Here is a 17998-nt window from a genome sequence, read left to right as displayed (position 1 = left end):
ATAGGAGGAAGATTTTAACATGTGCAGGGGGTAAGGAAAAAACTCAGTCTGAGGCATGTGTTGGAAGAAGACCCAAAGTGTTAAACTGTCAAAAAAACAATTATAACAAAATAAAAGAAATTTGAATATGAAGAAACAAGAAAAAATGTTGCACAAAAAGACAAACTGAAAATACATCTCACCTTCCAAACAACCAGTGCTAAACCACCCAAATTAAGGGCAATAAAGAGTAACTTGGGCCCAAGAAGATCTACTCTAATGTGATAATTTGTCATTACCTATCAACCATTTAATTTGTTATATTAAAAGGGACAGAGTGATAAAAGTGGGACAAGATGTGGCATCTAGCATAACTAAAAGAGAAAGGGAAAAGGAAGAAACGAGTATGCAGGGCAACACAGTGTGTGAAATCAAAATTAGCATTAAACTAGCATTCCCAGGCCATATTCTTACAGTTATCTTACATACATAACTAGATTAGGAAGGGGGAAGGGATATCTTAGGTAAAGTGAAAACAATCATAGAATTCAAATCTTCAGGAAAAATAAAGAAAATAAAATTAAAAGATAAATATGTGCTTTCGTACTTTTTAAATCATTTGCATTATCATGCTGCTTCTATAACCACAAAGTTGACAGCATTCAAATGGTTACTTGGGCAGAGGGAGGTTAACGGGGGTGCGGAGCAGAGGGAGAGTCGATGGTAATGGGGCAACCAGGGCAAGGGATGGGCGACGTAGGGAATGAGGGAGAGAATGAGCGACACGGGGGAGATGCTAGGGGAGAGGATGGGCTGGGCGATTGGGGGGGGGGGAGGATAGGTGACTCGGGGGGAGAGGATGGGTGCTTTGAATTTCAAAGGATTAAAACTAGAGAGAGGCAACGTGCAGCTGTACAGGGAGAAAAAGGGAAATTTACTAAGGCCACGTATAGTGTACAATGGCTACTGCCAAATAGTGGCTGCTGCCAAGATTATTTCTTACACTAATGTTGACCCTATGGAGTAGAGAAGCCATTATATTGGGGGAAACCCCTAAAGCTTTTTGCATCAAAGTTTCGAGGGAAATTATAATCAAAACAAAGCAGGAAGGAAAAAATCTGCTAAAACCCTACTAATGTCCAAAGCTTGGAATCTCCAATCTGTTTAGGACATACTGACCTATCAAAGCTCGGGGTATTTTTTTAGTTTTTTTTTTTTATGTTGGGAAACCTCTCCAAGGCAGGCCCTTCGGACTCCCCCTACAGAGTAAACTCCTATCCTGTGCACCATAAAAGCTTGGGGTAATTATTCAGATACATCATATTGAACTGCTGAATCTTCTCCAAGAACTCAACCTTATAATTAATCTGCATCTCCTCGTTACAAAACCCAAGACTGGTTTTTCCTTCTTTAGAATGAATTATTATAACAAGAGAGCCTGGGTGAAGATCATCGCTTACAAACCCTATTCCATGAACATTGTCCATCTCCAGTATCTTGGTGGACCTCATACTCTTGAACTGCTATCTCTTCTTGGACCTCTTCCAACTTGTTATCAGGATTATTTAGGGATGCAGTGTCAACAATTCTAAAACATCTGTATCAGTCTATTACCCGTAAAGCAAAAAAAAGAGCTTAGCCTTTACGAACAACTTGAATGCTGCACCACAATGGTTTGTGAAAAGACTGCTAAAATTCAAGTCAATTTATTAATGTAGGAAATTCGGGATGACATTGTAAGGCCTGTGAAGCTAAGCAACTGGATAATGTCATGCTCCATACTGCAGGGCACACCTTTGGTGGAGAACCTCCATATTCATGAATCCCCTATTACTATCCCTGGTACTGACAGTTCCATGTGGCACGAGGTCTAGTCACAATCTTTGAGCTACAGCCAAATATGACATCTCATTTCATTTTGTAGATTTTTTCAAGGAACAACCTGCTTTGTTGTGCACTCATTCATAACCAATGCAGCTGTTGCTCATCCCTGATATTCTTTTATGTCCACAATATGTTTGCTGACAGAAAGATAGTCTTCAAAGTGAAAAATGGTTGCTCCATTGTTTCTGACCTGCAGCTCTAGAAAAAGAAAACTTTTGCTAACCTTCAACATTATTTGATATAGAACCCACTTCCTGAATTACAATTTCTGTCCTTGAAGCTAGTAAGTCCAACATACTGTATATATATTCACCTTGGGGATGAGAGCGATCCCCAGCAACAAATGCAGAAACCTGGTCATTGACCTTAATCCAAGAACATCCTAGCTCCTTGACCACCCCTTTTGCTTTCATCATCTTCCTTAGATTTGCTGCTTCCCTCCATCTCCCTCTTGTGGCATAAATGTTAGCAAGAGTAATATGAGCTCCAGCACTACTTGGATCTAATTTAAGAATCTTCTCTGCACTACATATTCCACAGTCAACATCTCCTTGTACTCTAGAAGCTCTCAGCAGTGTAGACCAAACAACATCATCCTGTTGAAATGGCATGTGTTTTATCATGTTCTCTGCGTCACTTAATCGTCTAGCTCGGCAAAGGAGATCAATCATGCAGCCATAATGTTCTTTTGAAGGATTTATCTGATATTTATTAGTCATCAAATTGAAGTAGTGGAAGCCAAGATCAGCAAGTCCAGCATGGCTACAAGCAGTAAGAACGCCAATGAAGCTCACGGCATCAGGTCTTAAACCAACTTTGGGAATCTTCTCAAACACATCAATGGCTTCTTGGCTGAGCCCATGTTCAGTATAACCAACGATCATGGCAGTCCACGAGACAATGTCATCATTTTCCATCACGTAAAAAAATTTCAAAGCTTCTTTTATACTCCCACATTTAAAATACATATTGATTAGAGCACTTTGTATCAGAGCTGTGCGTTCTAACCCGACAGACAAGACATAAGCATGTAGTTGCTTCCCTTGCTCAAGAATGGCCATACTTCCACATACACTAAGCACGTTGGAAAAAGCAAACTCATTCGGTTTTGGTCCTTCCTTTCTCATCCACGATAAATACTCAAAGGCTTCTTCCCCATAATCACCTTGAGAATACGCAGCAATATAGTACTCCATGAAACAACATCTTTTCTGGTCATGCCACGAAAGACCAATGAAGCTGAAGTCAACTGCCCACATTTTGAATACATGGTCATGACGGAATTTGCCACTGATAAAAAATCAATGAAACCTACACATAAAACATGCGCATGTAATTGTTCACCCCATTCAATTCTTGCAAGATTGGCAACACTACAGATAATAGCTGCAAAAGTGTACTCATTAGGACTCACATCTAATTCCTTCATTTTCATAAATGCTTCAATTGCATGCTCCCCCTGACCCATCTGAACATAGGTTGTTATAATGGTTGTCCATGAAACCACGTCCTGCGTCCTCATCTTCTCAAACAAGCACATGCCATAGTCTAACTTTCCACATTTGTAGTACATGGCAGCAAGAGTGTTAGCCACAAATGAGCTCTCATTGACACCCTTTTTTCATTGTTTTTGCATGAATCACCCTCCCGTAGTTCAGAGCACCAGCATCAGCACATGCCTTCAATGCAATAGCAAATGAATACGCATCATACTCCACCTTTGACCTCTGCATTTCACAAAAGTAAACCAAGCCCTCCATATTATAACCTGCACGAACAAGCCCAGTTATAATGGCTGTCCAAGAGACTACATTTCTTATTGGCATCTCGTCGAAAACTCTACAACCTTGCTCAATTTTACCAATCTTGGCATACATGTCAAGAAGGGCACTCCCAACAAAAACTGAATTAACAAAACCAGATTTCACTGAATACCCATGTAACAGTTCCCCATAATGCAAGTTCAAAATGAGTGCACAAGCCTTGAGTGCAAGACTAAGCGTGAAGTGGTCCATTCGAAGTCCTGGTTGAATGCACATATTTGAGAACAAATCTAACGCTTCAAAGGAATCCGAGGCATCGACATAGCTAGAAATCATATTGGTCGATGTAATCTCATCTCGGTATGGCATTTTATCGAACATTGCGCAAGCATCACTCAAATGACCGGTTTTCACTAGCTGCTTAAGTTGGGCATTGACTTCAGGCATATCTACATCATTAACAGAATGAGTTTTTGGAATTATGCAGGTACGTTTTAGCTCTGAAACCAAGAGGTCTCCATATTCAGTATAAGCAAGGGCTGATGCCGTAAAAAATCTCCTGAAAGGACTCCTAATGGGTAAAACCATGTTTGTATGGCCGTCATGCAAATCGCTTACCCAAAAGTAGTTTGAATGTCTTCTAAATCACTATAACCTGAATAGTCCTCCCTGAAGGATCTGACGTGCATCTAGGTTCATTCATAAGCTCCCAGGCCATGATTGTTGGGTCATCTTTGTAATGAACTCCAGTATAGCTGTTATATCTGGACAGAACAGTCTGAAAGGGTATAGCAAAATTAGTGCTGGACATCATACATCTAAATCTCACAAAAGAAAAGCTCAGGAACTCTGCATTACAGAAACTAAATCTGAATACTATTTTTTTTTTGCCTTATATAATTTTTGGTGGTAAAATCATTACATCTTAAAATCGTAGAAGAGAATAAAAAAAATGAGTGGATTGCCTTACCTTTATATGGTTCTTGTAGTAACCCTTAATGACAGGATTCCTAAAACAATCATCTTCAGATGACAGGTACTGCCCCTGATTTCTTGCCCAGTTCACCCAGTTCACATACTATTTTTTCCCTCCAAAGCTGTTGTAGTTGTTCGCCAAGCTCAATATGAGCTTAATCCCATACCTCCTGGCCTCAGCTATAACAAAATCTAAGCCCTTCAATGTTCAAACCACCAGAAAGAGAGTACCCAAAAAACCAAGATCAACATTCTGAACTTTGCAGAATTAAAGAATTGTACAAAATGGTAGAGAATAATGAGAAAGTGTGAGAGAGAGACCTTAAAACCCTTCGAGACTAGGATTGAGTCCCTTCCTCTGAGGCATGGATTGCGCATAAAACCCTTCTAAACCAGCTTCCAGCAGGTGATTTCTATCAATGGAATTACATAGGAAGCCATTTCATTTATCCAAGCTTGTTGGACAAGAACCAAAGGATTTAAGTTTAGGACGAATTCTGAGCAAAATATTAGACTTCTAGCTTCAATATCTTTCTATATATATAAGTGGCTAACTAACGGATCTAACGGATGAACAGTAGTTTTTCATTGTTTTCCGTTTGTTTCTTTGTTTCCCCCCGTTAAGTATCCGTTTATATCTATTACAAGTTTGCTTTCTACAAAGATGAAACTAGAGAACACCCTCTTCTCTCCTTTTCTCCCTCAAGTCGTCTCTCTCTCTAAAATTGATGGGTTTTTTTTTTTCATTTCATTATTTACAGATTTTTTAAAATATATAATTTTTTTTTCCAATGGGGTTGGCTCTGGCTTTTTCTATATATTATTTTGGGATTGGGAGCTGCAGAAAGAGAAGATTTGGTCAATGGATGGAAGCGGTGATGGAAGAAAACTAGGTATTTGTTTTCCAGAACAAGTTTTTTTTTTTTTTTATATTTCATTTTCTATATATATTTTTTTATAGAACAAGTTCCAGAAAGCGATCATATCTTTTCTGGCTCTGGCTTCACGTTAGTTAAATCTTGCCCTTTTGCTGTATCTTTATTCTTCATTTTTCCTTTTCTTTCTATTGCAGTTTATCTCTTAATTTTTCTGTTTTGCATTCCTTTTTTCCATGTTAGTCGTGTTGAAAATGACTGAGCGTAAATGTATTCGAGATTTTGATTTTCTGTTTCTTTGCTGTCAATATTATGTTTTGACTTCATTGTGAATCTATATGAAGGGCAATTCCATTTTTTTCTTTGGACTTCACTCTTTGTTTTGTTTTTGTTGTTAATTTATTTGGTTTCTCAACTACTGGGTTTCATTAGTCCCTGAAATGTCAAGCATTGGAAGCAGTCAATTAAAGGGTGATGGTTGATAGAAATGGAAAATTTATTGAGATTTTGGAAATGCAACGAGATGAACACTCATTATCCAGTAAGATTCTACTTTCCTTTTTGTTGGTTGACAATTTTTTGTGGTGGTTTTTTTGGGTTGGATGCAAGTATTACAAAAGGAGATGCAAGATTCAAGCTACCTGCTGCAACGAGATCTATCTGTGGTGCCATTGTTGCAACGAGGCCACTGTATGCATTTACTATTTCTATATATTACACGATATATGTTCACATAATCACATTAATTCTTGGTTTTTCAACTTGTATATATATATATATATATATGCACACACGTGTGTGTTTTTTAGCTCTTTATAATATAATATGCCATAGTTTACAAAATCACAAATGTTCTGATATATATAACAAAAGAAATATGAATATATGTGCAAGTACTTTTAAAATATTATGTAAACAAAACAAATAAAATAAGAGATGAAGTAAAGTGGGAAGATAGTATGGTCCAATGACATGAACATGTGATCAGGAAATGAAACCTAGAAGGGGAGTGTGTGGGTGGGGTTATGCTGCTGCTTGCTATTCTTCTTCTGTCAAGAATTGAAAATTTGAATCACTTTCATTCAAATTACTTGTCAATTACAATGATACACGGATGGTTAAATAATTACAAGGAGCGTAGCTAAGTATGGAAATACTAGACTAAGTATGGAAATAACCAAATGTAAGGAAATTAGACTAAGTATGGAAATAATTGATATTTACAAATAAATAATGCTTGCTGAAAATATGGTGAGGATTTTGTGCAAATTAGAATCCGGTGATTGTGTTGTCAATACTCCCCCTCAAGTTGGCGCATGAAGGTCCGTAATGCCCAACTTGCATAGAAAATGATGGAAGAGTTCGCGGCCTAAAGCTTTAGTGAAGATGTCCGCAATTTGCTCATGTGATGACGTATGGACTGCAGTGAGTAGACCAGACCGGATCTTATCTCGAATAATGTGGCAATCAATCTCAATATGTTTGGTGCGTTCATGGAACACAGGATTATGGGCAATATGCAGAGCAGATTGATTATCACAATGCAAACTGAAAGGTTCAAGATGAGAGATACCAAAGTCAGTGAGGAGTTGTTTCAACCATGTCAGCTCGCAAGTGGTGACAACCATAACTTGATATTCAGCTTCAGTGGAAGAGCAGGCTACAGTCATTTGTTTTTTGGTACGCCAGGAAATAAGATTTGTGCCGAGCTGAATGAAAAAACCGGTGGTAGAGCGGCAGGTAGTGGGGCAGCTGGCCCAATCAGAATCAGTGTAGGCAGTAACATGTAAGGTATTGGAGGATGGAAAGAAAATGCCTTGACCTGGACTGCCTTTGATGTAACGGAGAACACGGGTGGCGGCTTGCATGTGAGGAAGGCGGGGAGCATGCATAAACTGACTGAGGATGTTCATGGCGAAGACAATATCAGGACGAGTGATAGTCAGATAGATGAGGCGGCCCACAAGTCGTTGATAGGAGCTTGGATCAGGAAGAAGGGTGCCATCTTGATTGTTGAGCTTCAAGTTTTGTTCCATGGGAAAGGGAGTGTTCCAGGCGCTGAGTTGGCCACTGTCTTTCAAAATATCAAGAGCATATTTTCGTTGATTAAGGAAGATGCCTTTTGATGAACGAGCAACTTCAAGACCAAGAAAATATTTGAGGGGGCCGAGATCCTTGGTTTTGAAATTGGTGGAGAGAGCACGTTTGAAGTCTTCTATTTTGGAGAGATCATTGCCAGCAACCAGAATATCATCAACATAGACGAGCACAATGGTGATACTCGTGGTAGTGACCAAGGTGAATAGAGAGTGATTTGCTTGAGATTGAATAAAACCTGCATCAAGAAGCACAGTGGTTAGTTTAAAAAACCAGTTGTGGGATGCCTGTTTGAGACCGTAGAGAGATTTGCGGAGACGGCAAGCACAGGTCTCCCCCTTAGGGTAATATCCGGGAGGTGGTGTCATGTACACTTCTTCATCAAGATCACCATGGAGGAAGGCATTGTTGACATCAAGTTGGTGAATGAGCCATTGCTGAGTGGCAGCAACAGCTAACAAGCACCAAACAGTAGTCATTTTTGCAACAGTGGCAAAGGTCTCATGATAATCGAGCCCTTCAACTTGAATGTAGCCTTTGGTGACCAAGCGAGCTTTATATCATTCAACAGAGCCATCGGCTTTGAGTTTGGTTTTAAAGACCCATTTGCAACCGATGGGTTTTTTACCAGGAGGGAGAGGTTCAAGTGTTCAGGTGGAATTTGCTTCAAGGGCACGTAGCTCATTAGTCATGGCGTCGTGCCAATGGGAATGACGAAGGGCAGTAGAATAACAAGAAGGTTCAATAGAAGTGGTGAGAGCATGTAAATATGTAAGATGAGAGGGTGAGAAATGAGAATCAGAAAGAAAAGCAGATAAAGGGTGAGCAGTACCTGAGGTTGACGCAGCAAGTGATGGTGCCGTGGGCTCTGTTTGTAGAGTCGGACAAACATAATCCTGGAGATCAGCAGGTCGAGTGGTAGTGCGACGAGGACGAGAAGGAGGAGGAAGAAAGGAAGATTCCATGATGGTAGTAGGGAGGGGGGAAGGGGTTATGAGATCGGTGGGAGGGGGAAGGGATGGGGTTGATGAGGGAGGTTCAGGAACAGGTAAGGGAAGAATAGGAGAAGGTGAGAGGGAAAGATCAGGGAGATCTTGGAAGGGAAATATGTCTTCATGGAAAGTGACATCGCGGGAATAAAAAATGGTATGTGTGTCTAGATTGTAGAGTTTGTATGCTTTGTGGTTACTGGGGTAGCCAAGAAAGATGCATTTGGAGACACGGGGAGAGAATTTATCTCGATGAGCACAAAGGGTTTGGGCGTAACATAGACAACCAAACACACGAAGACGATTATAATTGGAAATGGTGTGGAAAAGAAGTTCAAAAGGGGATTTATTTTGAAGAATGCGACTGGGTGTACGGTTAATGAGATATGCTGCAGTGAGCACACACTCGCCCCAAAATTTTAGGGGTAAGTGTGCTTGGAAGCGAAGGCTACGAGCAATATTCAAGAGGTGCCTGTGTTTTCACTCCGCAACACCATTTTGTTGAGGAGTTTCAACGCAGGTACGCTCGTGAATAATGTCGTGAGTATGAAGGTAGGTTTGAAATTTGTGCGAAAGAAATTCTTGTCCATTATCGGTGCGAATTTTTTTAACCGTGGTATTAAATTGATTTTGGACAAGGGCAAAGAAATGCATGAGATTGGCATATGTCTCAGATTTAAAACGCATAAGATAGAGCCAAGTAGTGCATGAAAAATCATCGATGATAGTGAAAAAATAATGAGAGCCACAAATAGAAGAAGTGTGGTAGCCACCCCAAATGTCACAAAATATTCTATTAAAAGCAAAAGTACTTTTATTATCAGTAGAGGAAAAAGGCAAACGAGTGTGCTTGGAATGTGCGCAAACATCACAATCTGAAACAACATGAGAATGATTAAATAATTGGGGAATAATAAGGCGAGAAGGATGACCTAGGCGTCAGTGCCATAAGTCTTTATTCATAGTGGTTTGCACGGAAGAAGCCAGAATATTGTTGGGCCGGTACACATAAAGCCCATTGCAAAAATCACCCACTCCAATCAGCCTCGTCGACTGTGGGTCCTGAAAGAAAAAAGCTTTAGAGGAGAAAGAAACAATACAATTTGTGTGAGTGGTAAGCTGAGGGAGAGATAAGAGATTAAAATGAAAGTCAAGGATAAAGTAGACATTTAAAAGGGTAAGGGAGGGAGATAATGGGCAAGTGTCGATACCCTTAATAGGAAGGGTATGGCCGTTCGGCAGCTTCACCAAAAGAGGGGGGGGGGGGGGGGGGGTTTCCAAAATGGAAAACAAGCGCCAGTCGTGGCACATGTGGGCTTTGGCGCCGCTGTCCACAACCCAGTCCCGGCGTCGATCGAAGGAAAAAGGGGAAGAAAAAACATTACCAACAAAGTTTGAAGAAGTGGGTTTCGGTTTGAGCAGGTCCAAGACTTGCTGGTAGAGATCCGGCATCAATCCGAGGAGGGGAGTGGAATCGGTGGAGAAAGAAGCTTGATTGGCGGCCGAAGTGAAACCAGATGGGGGTTTGCCGAGGATGGAGGAGCGAGACTTGGAGCGTGGGTCGCGGCCTGGTGGGTAGCCGATGACCCTCCAACAGCGGTCATGGGTGTGGCCCTGCTTTCCACACTCTGTGCAATGGAGGTGGCTCCGTGAGTGGTTGGAGTTGGCGGTGAAGGCCATGGAGTCCGCCGGTAGGGGTTGAAGTTGAAGGAGGCACTGCTACTCTTCCTGAAATAAAATAGAAAAAACTTTGGTGATTGAAGGAAGGGGGTCCATAGCAAGGATTTGGGTTCTGAGTTGGGCAAAGGAGTCGTTTAGGCCAAGGAGGAACTGAAAGACACGCTCATCATCGGCTTGTTTTTGCATATCCTTGAGGTTAGTGGTGTCTTGAAGATGGCTTAATTCATCCCATATCTGTTTGATTTGGTTGTAATAGTCATGAATGGAGTTGGTATTTTGGTGCAGGGAGGAAAGGGCACGCTTGAGATGATAGAGGCGAGCGTTATTGCCGTGGCTGAAACGAGATTGGAGGTCAACCCAAACATCACGTGGGTTTGTGTGATATTCAAGTGAATTGGCTAGAGATGGGCTGATGGAGTTTAAAATCCAGGTAAGAACCATGTCTTTGGTTTGATTCCATTGGTTGTATTCGGGAGAACTAGGATCAGGGGTGGGGAGAGAGCCATCAACAAAACTAAGTTTGTTCTTGGCATGGAGTGCACGGGTCATGGCTTTTTCCCATTTTGGGAAGTTGTCACCTGTAAGAAGGCCAGAAAAAAGAATTAAACTAGGTGAATCAGAAGGATGGAGGAGGTAGGGAGAGAGGACAACGGAAGGGAAGGAGGAAGAGGAGGAGGAAGAGGAAGAAGAGGCCATATAGGACTCGGGTAGGGAGGGATCGTGGTTAGGCTGATACCATGTTAAGAATTGAAAAGTTGAATCACTTTCATTCAAATTACTTGTCGATTACAATGATACACGGATGGTTAAATAATTACAAGGAGCGTAGCTAAGTATGGAAATACTAGACTAAGTATGGAAATAACCAAATGTAAGGAAATTAGACTAAGTATGGAAATAATTGATATTTACAAATAAATAACGCTTGCTGAAAATATGGTGAGGATTTTGTGCAAATTAGAATCCGGTGATTGTGTTTCAATATCTTCCATGAAATGTTGTCTTGTGTAGGTCTCATTTTGAGTAACTTTTCATCTATAATATGGGGAAATATTGATGGAGGCCTTCAATTTAAATTGGATGAAACTGCATAAAGCCAAATTATTAGTTTAAAAAATGTGCTCTTAATGTTCAAATTGAAAAAAAAAAAAAAAAAAAAAAAAAAAAAAAGTACATGTTATGACCCTTGGTCCCTTACTAACATGTTATGGTATATATGGTATGGTATGTTATGACCCTTATTTCCAAGTATGTAGTTGAGTAGGCCGTGGGCCTTAGTGGGACAACAAAATATGATGGTTAAAGGATTTGTCAATACAATTAGAGGCACTCTATCCAACAAGCAACGATGAGAAGAAGGGTATTTTTTCATGGACCTGTATCATGGACATGCTGGGTCTCGGGAGAAGTGTTGATACAAATCCGAAGAATTTGATTCCAATTCCCTGATGTTCCCTTGGCATCTAATGAAATCAATAGATGATAGTTTTTTAATCATAAACCGCAGGTAATAACACGGTTATTTTAATTATATCTTATAAAGTATACTGTAATCGTTTGTTACTTATCTTGAACTTTGCTCCACTTATCATTTCCGTCAGATATTCTCTTGCAAGAATTTAGCGATGTATTCCATGTGCTTCAAGATATACACCTAATGCTTATTGGTAGTATTTGCATATTGTTTGTTTGATCCTTATTTACCATGATATTACTCATAATTATGGAATGCTGCTTCTAAAAACTGCCAAGAAAGTTTAAACCACTTCACAAGAAGTGAGAAGCTTGATTTATGAAATAGGGTGTCGTTAGCTTCTGATTTTAAAGCAAATGCACCCCAGAAGAAGCCACAAAAAGCCCCACGAAATGAACCCCATGCTGAGTACAAGCCATATATGTATCTTTGTATCCTCATTTTTGTAGCTTTGTATCCTCATTTATATATATATATATATACATATATATATATACATACATATATATATATATATATACATATATAAAGTTCACCTTTCAGGGCCTATGATATTAATGTTCAAGTTTTTGTTTGCCACAGGAGCAACACTACAAGTTCACATCTCGGTTTTGATCCAGCTGGTTGTAATTGATAATCACCATAAACTTCGCCAAGAAAGGTTAGGTTTCTTCTAAATTATTTATAGATTCCTAAAAAATTTTATGTACAATTTTTATAGATAATATCACCAATTTTTAAGCATTCTTTAGCGAGTTTTTTATTTTTCTATTTATAGTAATTGTTTATTTTATTTTAGTTTTGATAGATATGGATGCTTCACCTAATGGAAGGTTAGAAGGGAATCCAAGTGCCACAATCCTGTCACCGACACCGAGATCTAGACCCATTTCTAGAGCAGCTACTTCTTGTGCAAGTAGTCGATTCTCACTCCCAATAGACATAGAAGATGAGGATGAGTTTAATGAGGATGTGGAGATGGGTATTGGGGATGATCCGGATCTAACACTTCCACTTGAAAGGCCACCTCAGCCACGAACTACTAAAAAAAGATCTTGGATATGGGACCATTTATTTCACTAAGATTCCTGGTGACCGTGAGAACCCACAGGCAAGATGTCACCACTATGGACAACTTTGTGGATGTCATTCAACGAAGCAAGATACCTCTATCTTGATAGCACATCTTAATGGTTGCTAGCGGTATAAAATAGCGAAGGGATTGGCGACCACTGATCAGACGAAGCTGAGTTAGGAAACTTCTACGACTGATGATACACGGACTAAGAAAATGGTTATTCCTCAATATAGTGAGAAAATATTGAGGGATATGCTTGCAGAGATGATAATTCAAGATAAGATGCCTTTTACAACAATCGAGAAAAGAGGCTTCCAAAAATTTGTCAAGACTATTGAGCCACGATTTCTATTGGCATCACGGTATATAGTGATGTGGGATTGTATGAAGAGGCATGCAAAAGAGAAGGTAGAGATGAAAAAGATGTTTATTACCACAGGCCAGAGAGTGTCATTTACAACTGACACATGGACTTCCATATAGCACATTTCCTACATGTGTATCATAGCACACTACATCGATAGTGAGTGGATGTTGAAGAAACAGATCCAAAGTCTCCTAAAAGATGCAGATGCGAGGCAAAATGAAAATCAGAGTGTACGCCAGTGGGTTGTAGATATGAGTTTTTATTTTTTTTTCTTGACTTAAATGAAAACTTCAAAAAATTAGATTGTAAAAGAATTTGAAGAAAAGAACCAAAAATAAAAGATTTTTATTTATCATTATCAAATATGTTTATCAGGGATGCTTCTTAGAAGGACTCAAGAGGCAAGATTCAAGAACAAAAGAAACAAAAAAAAAAAAGGAGGGAATCCAAAAGAAAAATCAGAGTTCTGAATCACATACCTTGTTAGGAATCTTCTCACTTCTCGGCCAATCGCCATAAAACACATTTGCGGTTGCCCCCACACGTTAGTTTCTCGCAGTCGTAGACCGGACCCTTTCAAGTTTCAAATGCCGGTTACTACTCCCAACTTTCTTTGCCTCCCCCGCGTGCTCTTTTCCTCAGTCCTCTGTTCCCACTGAAAAACAATGGCGCCAACCCCACAACGTATTGTATCCGCCAGCCTTCAAAGTCCTTTCCAGTGATCGTCCGAAGCTCAAGTCTATAAATTCTATGGTCCATGTCCGTTTATTCGTATCAAAATCGACGCCTTGTGGTGGGTTTTTTCTTGAGTAAAGGTGTTTGTGATAGAAATAAAATTAAGGGTCTGAACACCATGGCTGAGTTGATTAAAGTTTCTGATTTCAATGGTGGTGATAGCGATGAAGGTATTAGAGTTCAAAAGGAAGCTTTGGTTAATGGGCCATCCAAGTTTCTTCGGGAGTTTATGGCTGATGGACTGGAAGCTACTCTCAATCGAATGGTTGGTATTTTTGGATAATCTCAAATATCATGGTTTTTTTTTTTCTCGCTTTTGATTTCTTTTTATTGTTGTTGTTATTGCATGTGAATAATGGTGCCAGTATGATGGTTCTGGTTTCTTTTGATTTGGTCTGATTGATCATGAAATTATTTCTGACTGTTCAATTAAAACAACGTTCTCATATTATTTTATTTGGCCCGTTTAGAGCTGAAAATATCTCTAATTTCAGTTTTAGTTTAAGGTCACTAAATACATTCTGTGTGAGTAAATAGATATTCTATGTTCTTTCTTCCTTTGGATTTTGAATTTGTGTTGGAGAACTAAAGCGTCCTTAGTGGATGTTCTCTACCTGAATGATAAAAGTCGCATTGTACTTTTAGACTGAGATGTCTTTTAAGAAATATGTCGGGGTATGGTAGTAGAACTTTCTACTTCCTGGTGGTTAATATGATTCATCTTGCAGTTTTCTTGCTTCTCATGAGATTATATTACACTTCTTATACAGATCTTTGAGGTCGCAGTCCTTGTATTTGCTAAAAATTACAGTTGACAGTAGAGCATCCGTTATATGGTTGGTAACTAAAAGAACTTGGGTGAAAATGGATTCAAGAACATTAGCAAGAATATGTACCCGTTTAAGCAATTATGAATCATTCAGCAGCCATTAGGAATTAGAATTTATTTTCTGCTCATAAAAGCACTCTTACTAGCATTTGCCTTAATCTGAGGTATGCATTAGATAGTTAGATGCTAGAATAGAAACCAAACCTCTCATCACATAGAGGTGATACTGTTGCGAAGCTCTTCTGCACATGATATTTTCTGGATATTGCTAACCACACATATTCTAATCTCGTCTAGTGACCATTTTCTTCTTTTTGGACTTCCTTTAAGGTTAAAATCATGTGCAGAAGAGCCTATACACCCTTGGGATTCGTCGGAACTTAATTTATTCTTGAACATTTGGCACCAATAAAAGAAAAAGTAAATCGATACAATAAGGACTTCAAAAATTCTTAATAATAGCACGAGATTCCTTGAATGGAGACTGGTATGGGATTGAGCTGATAAAAGAGAGATTAAACATAGTTTTCCTCAAACCCTAGAACATATGTGAATATTATTATAGACATGTAGATACCACAATTTTCTCTCTTGTAACTTTTGGGGAGATGGTTTTGAATTTCTTGGCAAAAAAATCTTGACTTACATCTTAATTGCTATTGTTTACAGAGCAAGTGGCTTGTAGCTGCTCTTTTTGGTGGCATCATTCTTTGGAGGCATGATTCAGAAGTCTTATGGGCTTCTATGGGGTCTCTTCTAAATTGTATACTCTCTATTGTACTCAAACGGATACTAAACCAAGAGCGGCCTGTTTCCACTTTGAGATCTGACCCTGGGATGCCATCATCACATGCACAATATATCTTCTTCACTGTTATGTTTACCAATCTTTCAAGTAATTTCTTCTGTTCTCTCCCTACTTTATGATTACTCATGAGAGAGAGAGAGAGAGCAGCTGCATTTTTAAGCTTAGAATTGATTGATATGAAGTTTGCTTGCTTTTTTTGAACATAATTTCAATATGTGTTGGCTCAATTGCAGAAATTTAATGCTTGTTTTTCTGTGTACTGTTGCAGTTATGGAATGGCTAGGAACAAATATATTTACAGTAACCATCGGTGGTCTTGCCTTGGCATTTGGTTCATATCTTGTAAGTATCTTCATATGGCTCATATTAGTCCAATGTCGCACATAATATATACTTTTAGCTTAGGTTGCAAAGCTGAAGGTTGTTATTCTTAAAAATAAGAACAGGTCGAATGCTAATCTGGTACATTTCTCTCCTCTGTTACTCTTTAATCTATTGAACAATATAGAGACCATAGTGCAGTCATCCTTGCTAAAACTCCCATACCATAGTGGCAATTGCAATCATCGTTATTTGGGATCAGATGCAGCTTTATATTGCTATTTTTATAGGATAAGAAGGTCAAAATCTAACTGATTTGGCCCAAATAAGACCAATTGATTTCTGTCTTTTCTAAAAATAAATTTACTGATTAACCAATATCAGTTTTATGAAGATCTTCTTTGTTGAGTAACAACTTAATGCTTTCATAGAATCCTCCTGGTGGAGTACCGATAGCCCTTTCTTTTTTATTGTGAACCAGAATTAGACATTAACACTGTTTGTGAACCAAGATATGAACTCATCTCTATGTATATGGAGTATAGGGAAGAAAGAATAAAGGGTAGAATGAAAACCATAGAATATGGTATGTTCTAGTAGCCTGTAACTTTTTGGCCAGTGCTGTCCATTGTTTAGACTTAATTCACGACACTTTCAAGCTGCGTATGCATCTAACTGCATGTGCTAGTGGATTTATTGTGCCAGAGGATTGATTTTTTTACCAGCTATAAGTCAATTGACATTTTGACAATAGCTTTATATAAGGAATAAATTTGCATTGCGACACCTTGTAAGCATATACTGAATAAGGCAATATTATTATGGGTATGGACAAATACGCTTTGCACTCTCAAACTAACTAGGGTTCTGCACTTTGCACCCTAAACTACCACGACGGACACATTGTATCCTCTAGCTACCAAAAACTGACAAATAGCTGATTCATTCAATTCTACCCATCAAAATAGATAATATATATGTGTGTGTGTGTGTGTGTGTGTGTGTGTGTGTGTGACGGGGCGGAGCTCACAATTAAGTAGAAACTCTGAGGAAAAAAGAAAGTAGAGACTAAATTTTTGCCATTACTTATAAATCCCGTAAGGATTGGAAATCAACAAAATAAATGAGAAAAAGGAACTGAATTTCTTATAAGTAGTGTAGCTACTGTAGGATAAGTGACCTGTCTGTTGCATGGATATAAAAATAATGCTTATTGTTATCTTTCTCCTTGGTGTTTGCAGTCATGGCTACGGGTCTCCCAACAATTTCATACTGTAAGCCAAGTTGTTGTGGGTGCTGTCTTGGGATCCATCTTCTGTATTCTGTGGTCATGGTCGTGGAATGCTTATGTTCTAAAAGCATTTATTTCCACTTTGTGGGTTCGGATAGTTGTTGTTCTGGGAGCTGCTGGGTTTGCCTGGATTTTTTTGTACATGTGGTTCGTTTTTCGCTTAGGGATGAGGAGGAATTCCTTAGATAAACTCATGAAAACCAAACTTCGCTCAATCTTAGTCAAAATACCGAGAAAAAGTTTGCTGAGTTCTCTAAATATTAGATGGACATAACTTTGTAATGTGATGCCTTAAGTTTACTACAATTTTTGTAATATTACCATAAGTAGCTCAAGTAATGAAACATAGTGTACTTGGGCAATGCCTTTTATATCAATAAAATTTACTTTTACCCATCAAAAAAAAAAAAAAAATGTAATGAAACACTAAATGTGTGCATGCATACGGGCACAAATACACATAGCATATGCAATATGGCGTACACCAGATGGTAATAGGAGAAGTAAATCAATGGCAGCAGAGGCAAGTATTTGGAATGCTTCTCCATGTACGGAAGAGTAGTTGTCTCATTCTTGGTTACAAAATTTCAGAATAGGCCACTCTAATTTCCTTTCTTGTAATCTCAGTGAACAGATCACAATTTGATGGAATATTTGTATAATTGTATCAGCATAGATAAATGAAACTAGATTGAGGTCGAATGAATTCCAGTACCAAAAGCACTCTTGAGTTGTGTCTGCCCCCACCCCCTTATTTTTTATTGATTGATATTCCACGATAACGAAAGCCATTATACACCATTGTGTTTTCATCCAAGGCTATACTTAATTCATATATAGAATTCCTAGGATT

At 38.8% G+C, this 17998-nt stretch overlaps 1 protein-coding gene and 2 pseudogenes across 1 annotated transcript; 1 reads left to right on the top strand and 2 right to left on the bottom strand.

Moving 5' to 3' along the window:
- Window positions 1–2081: 2081 nt before the first annotated feature.
- LOC122300803 lies at window positions 2082–4890 on the bottom strand (annotated as a pseudogene).
- Window positions 4891–10281: 5391 nt separating this feature from the next.
- LOC122300654 lies at window positions 10282–12660 on the bottom strand. The gene is made up of 2 exons (XM_043111502.1): window positions 12540–12660; window positions 10282–10820 (listed from the first exon to the last, which is right to left on the bottom strand). Exons 1-2 carry the CDS (start codon window positions 12658–12660, stop codon window positions 10282–10284), a joined length of 660 nt encoding a protein of 219 aa, XP_042967436.1.
- A 920-nt stretch (window positions 12661–13580) lies between these two features.
- On the top strand, window positions 13581–17507 carry LOC122308425 (annotated as a pseudogene).
- The last annotated feature ends 491 nt before the right edge of the window (window positions 17508–17998 follow it).

The sequence above is a fragment of the Carya illinoinensis genome, chromosome 1, assembly GCF_018687715.1.
Source record: "Carya illinoinensis cultivar Pawnee chromosome 1, C.illinoinensisPawnee_v1, whole genome shotgun sequence".
Taxonomy (NCBI): domain Eukaryota; kingdom Viridiplantae; phylum Streptophyta; class Magnoliopsida; order Fagales; family Juglandaceae; genus Carya; species Carya illinoinensis.
This window is presented reverse-complemented; position numbering and strand designations above follow the sequence as displayed.

What these genes read in the sequence shown, in the direction of transcription:
- LOC122300654 (XM_043111502.1), bottom strand. Translation starts at nt 12,660, where the DNA reads ATGTCTATTGGGAGTGAGAATCGACTACTTGCACAAGAAGTAGCTGCT. An exon ending in CCCTTCTAACCTTCCATTAG is followed by an intron (nt 10,821 to 12,539) that starts GTGAAGCATCCA and finishes GCCTTCTTACAG; the next exon opens with GTGACAACTTCCCAAAATGG.